This window comes from Gymnogyps californianus, chromosome 2, assembly GCF_018139145.2.
Source record: "Gymnogyps californianus isolate 813 chromosome 2, ASM1813914v2, whole genome shotgun sequence".
Classification (NCBI taxonomy): domain Eukaryota; kingdom Metazoa; phylum Chordata; class Aves; order Accipitriformes; family Cathartidae; genus Gymnogyps; species Gymnogyps californianus.
In genome coordinates this window covers 99097132-99113137 of record NC_059472.1, presented here as the reverse complement: position 1 = coordinate 99113137, position 16006 = coordinate 99097132, and the positions used below count along the sequence as shown (strand labels likewise).

Below are 16006 nucleotides of genomic sequence, written 5' to 3'. Positions count from 1 at the left end.
GTGCAGTTCTCTGTGCGCAAACTTGTGACCTCAGCCTCAGGCATGCCACAGCCCCTGCAGACTACATCTGGTCAGGCCATTTTGGGAAAGATTGCTGTGGGCTGACCCACAGCAGGGACAGGAGCTTACTGTGGTTTGCTCACTGGGGGTTTCCCCACAATGAAAGGGGAGGTAGAGAAGGTTTTAGCCTGTGGATTGGTTTATGAAGGGTAAATATGTAGCTCTGCAGAACTTGCAGAAAGAGGCACTTGGGTGAAAGCTGAGTGCCCTTCTTGGAGGTGGGCTTGATGTGTGACTGACTCATGGGGGCAGGAGAGCCATCATTTCAGTGAAGAACAGATGTGAAATATATTAACTGGAGCCCTCTTCTCTCCAAGATTTCCTTCAGCACCCCTCCCCTCACTTCTGTCTTCTCAAGGACTCTATTATTTCACACAGGAGAAAGAAGTGAGAGTTCAGGATTTTCTCTCCCTCTAGAGAGATCTACTGGGATTTACATTTTACTTGTACCTGTCTTCTAAGTAATGGATTGAGGTCCTTGAAACCAGCAAACACAAAGAGAAAAAGAAAGCTTAGAGCCTGTTATATTTACTATGCTGGTCAATGAAGACAGAAGCAAAAAGCTTTAAAAATAAGTAGGCTATTTCAACAGCGAGGCCCCAGTGAAATTGCTCTCTGATTTCCCTGACAGAACAGACTGGAGTTTCTGAAATTGTTACCCACCCACGGTGTTTACCCATCTGAGTTGGACTTTTGCGTGCCGAGGACTTGTCAAACTGACTTCTACTCACAAAGCTTTCTAGAGGTGATTTGGCTTTAGGGTGCCCAGCCTGACGTGGCTTCCAGGAACCTGGTTTTCAAAAGGGGCTGACCATACACTCTTCACCCATCAAAACTCAAAAAACCCCTCCTAAATGGCTTCTCTCCATCATAATCTCAGTAGCCTAAAGACAGCAGCCAGAACTGTTTTCCAAAAATAGCATGTCAGCAACTTTCAGAGTTTCATGATTTGTAAATTCTTCTGTGATCAACCTCAGACTTCCTCAAAAATTCTCCAGGGGGAAACAGCTCTTACAGATCACAAGCAAAGGAAGTTTTTTTTCTTTTTTTTTTCTTTTTCAGATAGCTAGAGGGGATGTCCAAATGATTCCTTTTCTGGCAGCTGCCTTAATTTTTTTTCATGAGGAAATTTTCCAGCATATAATTTGGTAGAATTATGTCACTCCTGCTGCCCCTGCTTGTCTTGAAAATGACAAAATACACTAAGAAGAGATGCTGCTTCTACATCATGAGTGCCTACATGGGGAGTTACATGTGTAACACCACAGAAATATAGTTTGTATTGCTCAGCTAAGTAAATTCCTGCTCAGCCCTTAGACCCAAGTCACAGTGTCATCGTGGTGTTATGACCTGAGGGCTTAAATGTGGTTTCAGAAATGTTGCTTCATATCGCCAACCTTTGCACAGACACTGTTCTGTTAGAGCTGCAGAGAGAAGGTTGAGAGGGGATTTTGGGAGACTGACAAACCCTTTCCCCTGCCGTGCTGATTTTGATGCCTTTCACACTGACCCACCGTGCCCCACGATCAACCTTATTTCTGTTGAGATCATCACATAGGGGGAAAAACAAAAGAGAAAAAGGGAGGTGAGGTGCTACCAGTGCAGGCGGTTGCAGAAATGGGAGTGACCTAACAGATTGAATGGGAGGAGCACTGGCTCCTACACACAGGGATTTTCCCTGTGACGGGGAACTTCAAGATAAGCCGCCTGGGGGATTCCCCAGTCTGCCTCCAGAAATATCACTCTAGAAGCAGTAGCAGTTTCACTCTGCTCTCAAAGTCCGTCCTGTGAAGAGGCACGCTGTTGCTGCCCTGTGATTTGAAGCAGCAAAAGCCATGTCTTCGGTAGTCTACACTCTGCTCATCATCCTGTGCAATGGTAAGTGGGGAGCCTTGCCTTTTTCATTCTGGTTTTTCACATTTATTTTCTGGGAATATGTTTTGGGAAGACAGGGAGGATTACCTAGGCAATCTCTTTTAAAGGCAATGTGTACCTGTGCTTTGCAGTTTGGTGCTTGATCAGTGGGGCTTCTGTGGCGGTCCCAGATGTTGCTGTGAGATGTGCTGAAGAAGCGCTGCTGCCCTGCAAAGTTCTTCGGGACTCCTCAATCACCTACCAGACAGCATCTTGGTATAAAGTAAGAAAAAAGCCTAAGTTACTTGAGCAGTCTGCTTTGCTGTCCTACCTGATACTGGCTTGCCTTGTACAAAATGGGTTATTTTATGAAGAGGCATCCACCTCTCAGTGAAGCAGAGATAAGGCAGCAATGAAAGCATTTGAGCAGATCACGGAGCACAGGCATTTTCCATGTCATTGTAGACAGACTATTTGAGTGTGATCCCTGAATTGCTCTTGGCCTGCTTTTCTATCTAACTATTGCTGGCTTCCAGGGATCAGAATTCAGGTGATGCCCCATGTATATATACCACTCCAAAGAGGAGTCTTTCCAGGGTTTTTCTTCAGAGCAAAAACTGGTATTTAAACCTTGCAACATCAGTGATGTTGCACCTTGGTTAATCTCCCGCCCAAACAGGAGCTGATTTTTTCTTTGAAATAGAAGAACTAAACAAGGACCTGCTATTCTTTAGGAAGATTTGGCTAGTGGAGGTGGGCATAAGGGCAGGGTATGCAGAAGGCTGATGGAGAGCTAGAAATTCTGAGTTATCTCTTTGCAGTCACGAAGTAAAAGTCTAATCTTGGCTGCCTTGGTTCAGAATTCCCATTTCCAAAGCAGGAGAGCCCTGCTGACCACCTATTTGCAGGAGGGCTACAAGGATCAATCGGCTAATGAGCAGAAAGTCCTGTTCGACACTTTCAAGATGAAATTTCTCATAGAAAGAGAGGCAGGGTTGCACAGTGGTTGAAGAAGTGGCTGTTGACTTGCTGTATGGCACCGTGTATGTGCATCTCAGTGCATAGTTTCAGCTTATGGTGTGAGCCAAATTAACAGGAAAAAAAGGAGAGTTTTGTTCTCCCCCATTCCTCACTCCCAGACATGCACTCCTGCCGCTTACCATGGGTCAGTCCTGGTGGTCCTCTGGTTGCCTGTTAATTCAACTTGCTGTTGCTTGTTGTAATAGTGGAAAAAAAATCTGCGAATAAAGGTTTTGTGGGTTACAGAGTTGAATTACTTTCCCATGTGATGGGAGAGCAGTGGAAGGGAAGGGAAAAAGCCCTATTTTTTGTGGGCAAAAACTGTTAATTTATCTCTGCCAGAACATAAAGCCACAGCCTTGGCTTTCCCAGCAGTTTGGTCAGATAGAGTTTTAAAATTATTCCCTACAGTAAACCAACAAACAATGTTATTAGATAGGGCTTCTGTGGTTGAAACTTGCAATGCATCTGAGTTTCAGTGCTGGTACAACAATGAGCATCTGCCTACTGACTAGATGACAACTGCAAACCAAAGGTATCTAACTCTGAAAGCTGTTTCGAACATCTGGCCACCAGCCCATCAGCAAGTGCAGCATCTATAGTCTCCTTCTTTTGCCAAAATACTGAACTAAGTGCGGGTGGGAGACAGAGAGGAGAGAAGAATGCATTTGGTTGAACGTTACTATGGGAGCTGGGATAGGTGTCAACTTATTCTTTTTTGCTTTCTGCTTCCTGCTTCAAAAGCTGGATAAGGACATGTATTTTCCATACAGATGCACGCTAATTATTTAAGGCCCCATGTTTCCCACAGAGTCTAGGTAGGGCAGGGAGCTCATTGCAGGCAAACTGTGCAGCCTGGTGGATCTGGAGGAGTTGAGCAGAAGTGGTAAGGGGTGGGGAACAAACAGAGAGGTTGACTGGATCCCTGAAAATTCTCCCCCAAACCAGTGCTGGAAGTCAGCAAAACCAAACACAGTTTCCACAGGCTGAAGCGTGGGGATCCTCCAGAAGCATGTCCTTCTGAGTTCAGCAGCAGCTGGGAGGGCCAGGCAGCAAACAGGAGCCAAAAGTTGTTGCCCTGATGAAAGAGTGTAAGGAAACTCTGTAGACCCAACTCTGTGTTGTCTCGTAGCTCTTTACAGTTCCACCTGGGCACAAAACAACTGCACATGCAGGGGAGGGTGATATTTGATGATGCCTTTTGTGTGTGCCCCTTCCTCAGCAGCCCTCACTACTGCTGCTTCCCTCTGCAACAGTCAGGCTGTTACAGTCCAGACTGCCACTGCACCTCCCCTGCCCTGTCCCACCAATCTCTTCTCCATCCATGGTCTCCTTGCTCTTCCTGCTTCATCCATTTCGCTCAGGAAGAGACTGTTTTTCCAGTGCCCAACAGGACAGGACCTCATGCTTTTTTATCTGCCGGCACTGCCAAAACTACAAGAAGTAACAAAATCTAGCTACCTTCAGCTCTTGCCACCATCCTCAGGGACTGACGGCACCAACCATGGTACTGCAGTCTTCTGATTATTCATCCCAGGAGAGAGGTGGGAAGTGGGGACAGGCAGTTAGTGCCGCTCTTGGTGATGCTAGCCCAAGCCACAGTTGCAGCCATATTAGGAAAAGCACAGCACTAAGGATAAAAAGCCTGACTCTGGGCAGGAAAAAGTAATTTAGGCTCAGTGTTTTGTGCTGAAGAAGCAATACTTCTTCTACTTGTGGGGCTAGCTAAATAGGCAGCAGCTTGAAGCTCTCCTCTCCTCTCCTCTCCTCTCCTCTCCTCTCCTCTCCTCTCCTCTCCTCTCCTCTCCTCTCCTCTCCTCTCCTCTCCTCTCCCCTCTCCCCTCTCCCCTCCTCTCCTCTCCTCTCCTCTCCTCTCCTCTCCCCTCCCCTCCCCTCCCCTCCCCTCCTCTCCTCTCCTCTCCTCTCCTCTCCTCTCCTCTCCTCTCCTCTCCTCTCCCCTCTCCCCTCTCCCCTCCTCTCCTCTCCTCTCCCCTCCCCTCCCCTCCCCTCCCCTCCCCTCCCCTCCCCTCCCCTCCCCTCCTCTCCTCTCCTCTCCTCTCCTCTCCTCTCCTCTCCTCTCCTCTCTTTGCTTTGGCTGCATGCTGCTGTCCCCACCCAACACTGCAAAAGGAGGGTGGGGGAATGGCAGACCGTGACTGGGCTACCCAACATAAAGAATTAATCTGTTATTTAAAAAACAACTACTGAAGGATTAATCAATAAACACCACGTATACCCCCAAAGGGCTAATTAAAAAGTAATTCCAACAAATGGTATGAAATTTCAGACTGTAAAGTTCAAGCAGCTGTTAGGCTAAATCTTTTGTATGAGGTCACTTTGAACTGTGCAGTAAATGCAAGCAATTAACCTTTGCTTCTCCTGCTTTAGAAAAATGATGGCGACAATGTTACGGTGCTGCACGTGCAGCTGTTTGTGCAGGGTGAACGCTCGGCGAACAACCCCCTCCTTCCTACTGGCACCTCTGCATGCTCTGACCAATTAAGGGGTACTTTAAAATAGTTTGCTACGATCGGCTTAAAAAAAAAAAGGATGCTATTTAAAAGTACTTGCTTTTTCAGTTTTGTATGGAGAAATAATTATTTAAAGGAGTTAATATTCTGGTGTCAAAATCCAACTGCATGTAAAAAGGAAGGATTGCATTCAACAGTTCCTTCACTTTTGCTAATGTCTCATACTGCAAAAAGGCGTGCATGTGTTTAACCTGTTGTGCACCCAGTATCCTTGGAGCTAATTAGGTTATTTGCATGCATGAAGTCACGTGTGTAAGTAGTTCTGTGCAGAATCAGGACCACAGTCAGTCAGCTCAGACAAAATGAATTTTACTTAGAAATACTTGAAGTAGGCAGGCCTAGCACACTGGGGAGAAGGTAGAGCACCAAGTCCTCTTCCAGCCTGGTGCAGCTTTCATCCCATTCACTATGTGGCCGTGAGAAAATTAGGGAGAAGTTTTCATAATGATGGTACCCTTTAAACGAGGTCCATTTTTAGGAGTGCTAGGCAACCTACATGCCATGAAACCATATATGAGCAGTGTGGAAGTTTGCCAACTGAGAACTGAAAACTAGGTTATCTTTGCATAAGCACCCAGGCACTGGGAATTGTGTATGGAAATACTGGTTTGAATCCCTACGGCCCACCTGCAAAACAAGAATCTCAGTAATGAAACTTTACTTACCTTTCTGCCTCGTAGGGCTATTGAAAACTGAACAGTTTCTCTTTGTGTAGTACACTGAAAATGAGAACCACTTCATAAAAACCTCATAATTATCACTTTATATCCATTTGAAAACCAAGTTTAAACACACACAAATGAAGTCCCAGTGGATATTTCGCTATTTTGTTCATGTGATAGCTAGAAAAGTCTTAACCTAAAACAAATCGTGAGGAAGAGGAAAGAAGGCTGTACTTCAGTGGAGAGAAGTCTGTTAACTCTATACCACTTCTGTGAAAAATACAAAATTGTGGCAGAATTAGAGGGGGAAGTCATATTACAAAATAAGAATAAACCTTATAGACATTTAATATTAATCGCACCTTCCTTCAGAGGAAATTACTTTTGCTAAATGTGCATAGCTATTATCTATTAGCATAGGTAAATTGTTGCTAAATTACTTCAGTCTAATTTCTAACATACCCGAAGAAATGCAGTCAAATGCTCCTCAGACATCTATTCAGCTCCAAGTAGCTCCAACACATTGATGATTTAAACAGGAAGGGAGCAGTGGAAATGATTTCATGACCAAAACAATTCTTTTGCCTGACATGAGCTAGTGCTGGATGCCCTTAGCTAAAAAAAACACCCAATAAAGAGGCTGTGTGACTGAGTCATAGGGCTTTTCCAGCTGGCTCATGTGTCACATGCAGTTCCTTTGCTGTTGTTTTCGGGTTGGGTTTTGGTTTTTCTTTCCTTTCCCGCCCCCCCTCTAAAGCGTAGTCTGAGTTCACTCACATGTGCCCACAATTTATGTCTGTTTTTTTCAAATTTAACATTGGTATCTCTACATGACACTGTATAGGAACCATATGGATGCACCTTCAGCACTAATCAAATGTGAAAGTGCTTTTGTGCTGAAAAATACACCTATTAAGTGGTTTCAGCTCAGTTGTGATTCATTATATGTTGGCTATTGGGCATTGCCAGAATTCTAGACATTTTGCTTCAGAAAATAAATTCCTTCTGGCTGTATATAGTTTTTAGATCTCTTTAGCAGTCAGAAATTTCAACTTGGCCATTATTCCTGGTATAATTTTAAACAAAACCATTTTTACAATCATCCCACCCTCAGAAGAAAATAAATTAATGTTAATACATTCCACCTTTAAACTGACATCAGTTTTGGACCTGAACCATTTTGTTTGAAAAGTGGATTATGTTGGCACTTTGATTTACCTAGCAGCCAACGTATCACCTTAGTCTGGGAAAAGTTCAATGAGAAAAGGTATTTAATGAGAGCAGAGAACACGAGTTAACTTAACAACTGCTTGTGTTCACACGTACATGATAAAATTAAGTTTTAATTGATTACTTGGGTGTAAGTACTACAGCATGGGTGAATTGCCTTTGTTCAGTGGCACTATCATGTAATGCTGTAGCAGTTTTCAAAACTGCAGCTAAAACCCAGCCAGCTAGGACTGAGAAAAGTGTTCTTCCTCCTTCTTACACCTTGTTTTTAGTTCTCTGAAGAAGAAATATTTGCCGAAGAGTACTTAAATTTTGGAGGCCTAATTATTCTACCTATTTCTCGTAATTCATCCAGTCAGAGAACAAAAATGTATCAGCTCATATCAAACCTATCCCATTTTAATATCCACTGTATCACCACCACTATTCTTACCAAAAAGCTCCGGGCTAGGAGAAACTTAACAGGAATCAGTCAATTGACTAGAGAATACATGTGGGAAAATCGCAGCCTCTTTAGACCAAGTGTTTCCAAGCTTTTGGGAACTACAATAACTTTCAATTAAACTCACTAAAATAAGGCAACTAGAGCTGGTTGCTCAGGGCTGTGTGCAGTTGGGTTTTGAATATCTCCAAGGATGGAGACTCCTCACCTTCTCTTGGCAGCCCATTCCAGTGTTCAACCACCCCCACAGTAAAAAAGGTTATTCTTATGTTTAAATGGAATTCCCTGAATTTCAGTTTGTGCCCATTGTGTCTTGTCTTGTCTCTGGAGGCCACTGAGAAGAGTCTGGCTTCAGCTTCTTTATCCCCTTGGCAATCAGGTACATGTTGATAAGATGCCCCTGAGCCTTGTCTCCTCCAGGCTGAACAGTGCCAGCTCTCTCAGCCTCTCCTCATATGTCAGATGCTCCAAATCTTTAATCATCTTTGTGGCCCTTCGCTGGACTCTCTCCAGTATGTCCACGTCTCTCTTGTACTGGGGAGCCCAGCACTGGACCCAGCACTCCAGGTGTGTCTCAGCAGTGCTGAGCAGAGGGGAAGGATCACCTCCCTCCATCTGCTGGAGATGTGCTGCCGAGTGCAGCCAAGGAGGCTGTTGGCCTTCTTTGCAACAAGGGCTCGTTGCTGGCTCATGGTCAACTTGGTGTCCACCATGACACCAGGACCTTTCCAGCAGGTTTGCCCCAGCCTGTTCTGGTGCCTGGGGTTATTCGTCCTTGGGGGCAGGACTTGGCATTTCCATTTGCTGAACTTGATGGGGTTCCTGCCAGCCCATGTTCCCAGCCTGTTGAGGTCCCTCTGGATGGCAATACGACCCTCTGGTGTATCAGCCGCTCCTCCCAGCTTTGTGTCATCTGCAAAGTTGCTGAGCACGTGCTCTTTCCCAGTGTCCAGGTCGTTAATGAAGGTGGTGTTGGACAGTATCAGCCCCTGGGTGTAGCATTTCCTCTCATTGCTATGGAGGTGATGGAAAACAACAGACTTAGCCCCCACAGCTGATTTCTGAAAAAGCCTGTCACAGACATTGCCACTGGCCAATGTATATGTGACAATAAACATAAACTCACATTTCTTTTGTTGTTTAATTTTCTTAATGAGTAGTTTTATGCAGATAGGTGGAATGATGCTGCCAGCCTGCAGGTCCCCGTTTCCCAGCAAAATTCTTGCTTCAGTAACCCCCAGCAGCCAGCATGGCAACGAGATCCTTTTTATGCAAATAGATTCAGTAGCATTTCTACCGGTCCCTGCACAAGTCATGATTTGCCTCTTGAATTTTGGTAAAGCCATTAACAGCAAACATGGGAGCAGGAAAAGACCACCTCCCTTTCCTCCTCCCGTTGGTGGTGGGGAGCGGGGGGAGCTGGCATGCTGCAGCTCGCTCGCCAGCACGGCGGAAGGGAAATGAAATGCAAGCGAAACGTGGGCGGAAAATATTTTGTTGCTGATTAAAGAAGAGGATGGTCCCTACACAAGTGGATTGCTGCCACCAACAGCATTCGCTTCGATCCCTCTAAGCTTGTGTGGAATTAATTAGGTAAAACCCCTAGCGTTTACCTTGGGCTGTGGTATCACCTGGAGGACACTTGGCATGAATTAGTGCTGGATTATCATAGGAGCTTGAGCTGCAAAATGATCTGTCTAGTGAGAGTCTGCCAAGTAATTCACAGGAGGTGGCAAACAAAGTGGCATTTTCATAATTTTAATTAGGTTTGGGGGGAAAAGAGGTTAGCTTGAATAGAGCAAGAGGCAGAATGATGACCTTACTGAACATCTCATGGACTTCCTTTTACACAGCTGGGATATGGGGACACACTCTGCAAATTTGCTCAGATGCTTCCTCGATACTTGGAGAATTTTAAAAGGGGGGGGTGATGGTTTTTTTATAAGATAATAGGAGATAAGATTGCAGTGGAAAAAGGCTTGTTTCAGGCATCAGAGAAAGGGTTGCTGTGACCTCTGAGTAGGGATGGATGCACTGCGTGTAGAGGCTGGAAAAATGCCACCAGATGTCTCTGTAGCCTAAAAAATGTAGGGAGGCTGCTGGGCACACCAGCACCACCACGGACTGCCTTGCCTGCCTTTGCTCTTCAGTAAAGGGGAGATTTAATGGAGAAAGAGAGGCATGCAAACCCCGAATTAAACCCACACTTACGAACCGTTCCTCCTCCTCCCCAAATGCAAAGGTTTGCGACCCCCATCCAGATCGCAACTGGTTTCTCCACAAATGAGGAAGCCAGATTAGGCCACAAAGTAACTTTTTCTTCTATTTGCGGGAAAGGCATGTTGTTAGTGCAGCTTCAGGGACACTGCTTTGCCTTAGAGCTGGTCTGCGTAAGGCAAAGTTCTGACTTGCTTGGCTCCAGGGTCACCATCACTGTACTTGTGACAGCAACTGAGCACCTTGAAAAGCTTTGGAGGCAATGATCAGTCCTGTCCCTCAGTGTCCCCATAAAATAGGGAAGTTACTTTTTTTGGTAAATTAAATAATTTACCAAAAGTCTCATTGGGAGTAAGCGCGTGGTCGGGCATAGGATGCATGGACTTAATTGACTTCTCCCTTATACTAGCAGTGGTGATTGCAATTACATACAGAAAGATCAAAGTGTTTTCTGATGCCCAGGTCTCAGCCACAAGAATCACAGCACCATTTACCACCCAAGACAGCAATTATTTATGCTACCAGTGAATTAAAAAAAAAAGAAAGAAACAAAACTAATTTTCTGTGTGTAGCTCAGACCTTCTATTTGCATTTTAGGGCAATGCGAAGGGCAGCCAGGCTGGTTCTCTTTATTGTCCTGTAGGCAGTTTTAAATTTCACTGAGAAAGGGGGTGGTAAGGGAAGGGAGAGTGGCAAAAATTAGATCTGAGGGAGGTCAACTCTATCCACTTAACTGCTATTGACCCACTTGTAACCGGAGCTGAGCCCAGCTTGGGTATTGGAATTCCTCCGGCCACATCTCTGACAATGTGCAGGGCCTGAAAAGATCTAAATCCCTGTGGCACAGCGAAGTCCCTACAGCCTGAAAACCACCATAGATACTGCTTGTCTCATAGCTGCTTGGGGCTGAGCGTAATCAGAAAGAGAAGCTGGGGTAAATTTACTGGGGGATTAAGAGGAAGAAGGTACTTTCTTCCCTCTTGCTGGGTAAAGTGTGGAAAGTCCCAGGGAATTACTGCTCTGTGTTTCAGTTGATGCACTGAAAAACACCCAAACCTTTCTGAGAAAGGATCTTTACAATTATGAAAATCTTGTGCTTTCGTCTGATCCCCCAGTTCCTGAAAAGTTCCCCAACTTGCAGCTTGTTTTACACCATTTTAGGGTTGCAAAAGTAGCAAAGTATAATGGAGCATCAGGCCCATATTTCTCTCCAGACTCCCGAGTGCGCTTTCCTCATGTAAATACATGAAAGGGAAACCAGATACTCCTAGCCTCAGTATGAGAAAACTGTGTTAATTTTAATAACTTACAGTGTAATGGTTATACCCTGATGCAGTAGCTATACTGATAGAAAGTAAGTACCAACATGCAACCCAAAAATCTGTCTATTAAAATAAAATAATAATAATAAAAAAGCCTTGGATTACATTAGTTATAGGTTTGGCTGAAAAGCAGAGCCTTGGACTGTATGAGCTGGCTTTGGCTCTGCTGGTCCACAGAAAGACTGAATTCATTACTCGGGAAACCTTCATGGAGGGCACGCTGCCTTGAATTCCAGGGAGCAACGTAGATGAATAAGAATGGACATGGGCTAATTCAAACCCTTCTCCCATCTTTCAAATCAAGTTAGTGATTTCTCTCTTCTTTGTGATTCCCAGCCAATTGTCATTTTCAGTGCATCCTATCGCCCCACAGTACAAACTGTTCTGGGAATACACTTCATTCCTCCAGCAGCCTCTCAGCAATGCCAAGGAATGTAGCTCTTCTGGTTACAATTAAGAAATTCAACATACAAATGCTCCCCAAGTGCACCAGAACCTGCTTGTGACCTTCATGCAACCGAATCTAAAGGAGTCAAAGCAATTTTTTATTCTTTGGTTCCAATAAAGAGTGGAAGGGAGGGGAGGGGAGGGGAGGGGAGCGGGGGGAAACCCCCATTCCTCCAGAGAGGCACCGTGATTTCAGGGGTCAGCTGCACAGAGACTGGCACAGGGAAGTGCAGTTTCCAGGGCTGTGTTCCCACAAGGAGCTCTGGGCTGCGTGGTTGCTGGGAGGATGCCAGCCCATGTTGGCAGAGCCGGTGCGCTGCGGCATGCCTGCCGGGTAGGCAGGTTTGACTCCCAGCACCGCATGGCAGAAAGTGTGCTGGCGGGGTGAGCGCAGGCAGCGGTGGAGCCTACCTGCCTGCTGCCACACTCTCCTGGGGACCTCTGGTCCCCAGAGCCACCGCTAAGCAGCTGGGTATGGCTGCCTCTTGCTGCCTCAGCTCCATCCCCGTGGACTGTCTCTCTCTGTTTGAACTCTTTTGGGGCCTCCGTGTAGACACTTTGAGAGCAAACTCTACTGATGCCTTTTATCATGTTACATCTCTACCAGGATTGTGTCCAGGTGAGGCAGATGAAGAAGCTATTACAGAATAGCTCTATAGTATCTATTTATAAATATAGCGTCTATTTAAGCAAAAAAGCAAATACTTTTTGATTGTGAGCATGAACGTGTCAGATGCTTTTGAGGTCCGTCCCCCCACCCCGCCTCTCTTCAGCCTCTGCATTTTCAGCCATAAGCCAGCTTTAAAACTCTCTTTCCCCTAAAACTCAGGAGGACTCTGTTGCCCAAGATGAGAAATATATTTGTGTTTTCCAGATGGCTGGAGATGGTGAAGGAATAGCATGGAAAGTCCTTGATGTGGAATCTCATTATCCAAAAGAACTTAGGGGGTCCCTGGAGCTCTCCAACGACACCTTCTTTTCACTGAGGATCAAAAACGCGACCAGCCGTAACAGCGGGACATATAAGTGCACTTTGGGGGAACAGAGTGGAGAACACAATCTGAGCAGCACAGTCACATTAAAAGTAACAGGTACAGTAGAGACTCTTGACTGTCCCATGCTCCGCATGGCTTTTCATGAAGGTAACAGTTTAAAAATATTTTACGAACACCAGAACAATGTAACACCTTGCTTTACATTTTAGGTTGCCCTGGAATAGAAGACGAAAAACTAAAAAAATACAAAGCTGAGCTTTTCATGCTGACTTGCCTTGGGATTTTTTACTTGCTGCTCATCTTTTTTACCTGTGTAAGTAATCCCCTTTCTCATAAGCAAACCAACCAAAACCAACAAAAAAACCCCCACTCGTTTTCTCTGCTAGCACCACCTTAACACAGCCAGTCAGAAGTTGGTGTTCATACTTAATTTATGATCAAATCCTTCAAATACTCACACAGTATTTTCAAAGCCAGAGGAAACTCAGGTGCATGAGGAACACAGGATGGAGTCCCAAAGAGAGAAAACATTTCATTGCACCCTGATCTAACTCAAACCAGACAGTTATTTTCCTGCACCCCGCTGTCCATTTCTGCTTCCAGTTACTCTGAGTGCAAGCTACTCTTCAGTCAAGGGCACACAACAGCTCTTCTGGTTTGGTTCTTGGGACAGCATTTGCCCAAGATGGAGGCAGAGGCCGCTGGGATCCCTTCCTCACCTATGGCATTGCTTTGTGTGGCAGCATGATGGACAAGTTCAAGTCCACCTATTTTTTGCCTCAGTTTTCATACCTGTAAATTGGTGACAACCCCATTTCAGATGGGCATTTTTGTGAAGCTCCGTCTTTCTTGGTAAACAGACATTCTAAGATCCTTGGAAAAGAACCTCCTTGGGGTTTTATCCATATCCTTACTGCTGGCAGGTAGTTCTGGGAAAGGTGGGGAGAGGAGGTATCTGGGAAGCTCAATTCACAGAAGCAAAGCTATGTTTTGTCTGCAGCAGCAGTGAAGTCACCCCCTTGTGCAGAAAAACCAGGAGGTCTGCGCCTCCTGGCTTAAAGGCAGCATGAGCCTTGGGTCTTGGTACAGTGCAACACTGGCTGCATTTCTAATTAAAAACAAAACAAAACCAACCCCAGCATTTTGGGAGGTCAAATTTAACTTTTGCTGCCTATTTCATATTTGCCTTCTTGTTTTGCTCCTCAGCAGATGAATCATAACTGTTGATTGGAGAATATCTAATTAGCTGCAGCTAAATGTAGCTTTTCATGTATCTTCAGGGAGCAATTAAATTTATGCCTGTCTCTTTTTTAGATTGACAATCCTGCCAGTAATTTGTGCCATTCAGACTAAAGTTTGACAAGATAAATCTTGTAGGAATTTGTTTGGATGAAAGTATGAAAGCAAGGATATCACTCAGAAGAGACAGATGCCCCTGTTCTGCTCAGTGTCCTGAAAGAATTTCAGATCTCTACAGAAACCTCTCCTTCCCATATGTAAAAAAAAGTCCCAGTTTTAGTGGTACAGTTAAAAAAAAAGCAGAGCTGTGTAGCGAAGATAACCACTCTGGTGCATTTACATGTATCTTTCTTACTCTTGGGTGAGGTCCAGTCTCAGGTATCAACCTAGCTTTCATCAAAATGTAATATTGCCCTGATCTCACAAGTGAGCTTCATTATTTAAAATGCCTGTTAAGTTCTTACAGGTTGCCTTGTCCTCTCCTTTAGTGGAGATTGTGCCTTATCTCCACTAAACTCAACAGTGACATTAAGACTGGCTGGCAGGACTGAGGCTTTACTTTGACAACTTGATGAAAATATTTCAGGCACTGGCCTGTATTGAAGGCAGGTGGCAACACAATTGCAAGAGCTTGATGCAAGGCCTGTTCATATGAAAACTTGAATTAAATATAAATTTCCTTTTGTGACTAAAGCTTTTGTCCTATAAATCTCCTTGATTGAGCAAGAAACAGCAGCTTTTCTTTGTACTGGGTGCTTCTGGTGACAAACAAATGGAGAAGGTGTAATGAGCTATGGTGAGCAAGGAGAAAAAGCAAAACTTTCAAACTTGAAAAAAATTGCATTTCATAGGAATTCTCAGTTTTAAGCTTTCCTTTCTGTTTTCTTTTTTAGACATGTCTAAGAAAAGAGAGTATGTCTCCCAATTATCAAAAACCCAGACCAGATATGAAACACATGCTCACCCGCATCAGTGTACATGAAATGACAACTTTCCAGGATTTAAACAGCAACAGCACTTGCAAAAATGAGCTTACTTCAAGTTCTGTCTAAGTTGATGTTGACGGCACCGTGAGCTCATCAGTAAACACGACACAAGCTGGATGGCCGAGTGGTATGGAGAGGAAATAAACGCTAATATATGGCCTCTTCAGAAGAGCCTGAAAGTATAGGTAACCTGTCAGAGATCTGCTTGCACTGGACAAGCCTTCAAAAAGCACCGTTATGCACTACAGTAACTTTTGGGAGTTAGGCAGCTAAGAAATACCATTACAGCTACACAACGGTGTTACGATCCTGTTATGAAGTTGGCATCAACTTTATTTCACTCTGCTGCGCAGCCCTCTTGTTCTGAGCAAGAACATGCCTGTGATATGAAGGCCAGGTTATAGGGAGGCCACAGCAGCACAAAGCCGGAGGATTAAGCTCTTCACTGAACTAATAGCTCTCATCTTTCAAAAGCAAACACAACACTGCTGCAGTATGGAAAGATACGTGTGCAGGGCCCTCTCTGCTCCGTGCTCTGAGCCTGATTCTGGATGGAGTTCGTTTACTGCAAAAGGGATGTAGCTTGTCATGTGATGTTCAAGTAAGCTGAAGAAGTAACTTCATGCTCTTGTCCTGGGTGAATCAAATCAACATTCGTTTTTAAATCTGAGAGTGACAGACGGGCTGAAATGTAAGAAGGGAGAAAATATTCAGGAAATCTTTCTGGACTGAGAGGAACTTTCTCTCTCTGCAAGAGAAGTAGGGATGCACTTGCATAACGGGTCCGTCAGCTATTTCCCAGAGGCATCTCCATAGGAATCCATAGGTCAATCCATAGGAAGTTTCAATGAGACTGTTAACCTTAAAGCAACAAAAGAAAGAATGAAGCAGCCTGTGATATTAAGGACATGTAAAGATGACTTATTTTGTGGTTTATAAAACATGAAGCCAAATGTATGCGACACCTATGTCAGTCAAGTTACACAAGTGATGACCAAAGC

General features: G+C 44.7%; 1 protein-coding gene across 1 annotated transcript; it reads left to right on the top strand.

Moving 5' to 3' along the window:
* The first annotated feature begins 1895 nt into the window (after positions 1 to 1895).
* On the top strand, positions 1896 to 15077 carry CD83 (CD83 molecule). Its single transcript, XM_050892484.1, has 5 exons — positions 1896 to 1938; positions 2067 to 2197; positions 12660 to 12876; positions 12990 to 13093; positions 14913 to 15077. The coding sequence occupies exons 1-5, from the start codon at positions 1896 to 1898 to the stop codon at positions 15069 to 15071; spliced, it is 654 nt and encodes a 217-aa protein (XP_050748441.1). The 3' UTR covers positions 15072 to 15077.
* Positions 15078 to 16006: the final 929 nt, after the last annotated feature.

Coding starts and splice junctions, on each gene's coding strand:
- CD83 (XM_050892484.1), top strand. CDS start 1,896: ATGTCTTCGGTAGTCTACACTCTGCTCATCATCCTGTGCAATG. Junction 2,198..12,659: donor AGACAGCATCTTGGTATAAA/GTAAGAAAAAAG, acceptor TGTGTTTTCCAG/ATGGCTGGAGATGGTGAAGG. Junction 12,877..12,989: donor AGTCACATTAAAAGTAACAG/GTACAGTAGAGA, acceptor TTTACATTTTAG/GTTGCCCTGGAATAGAAGAC.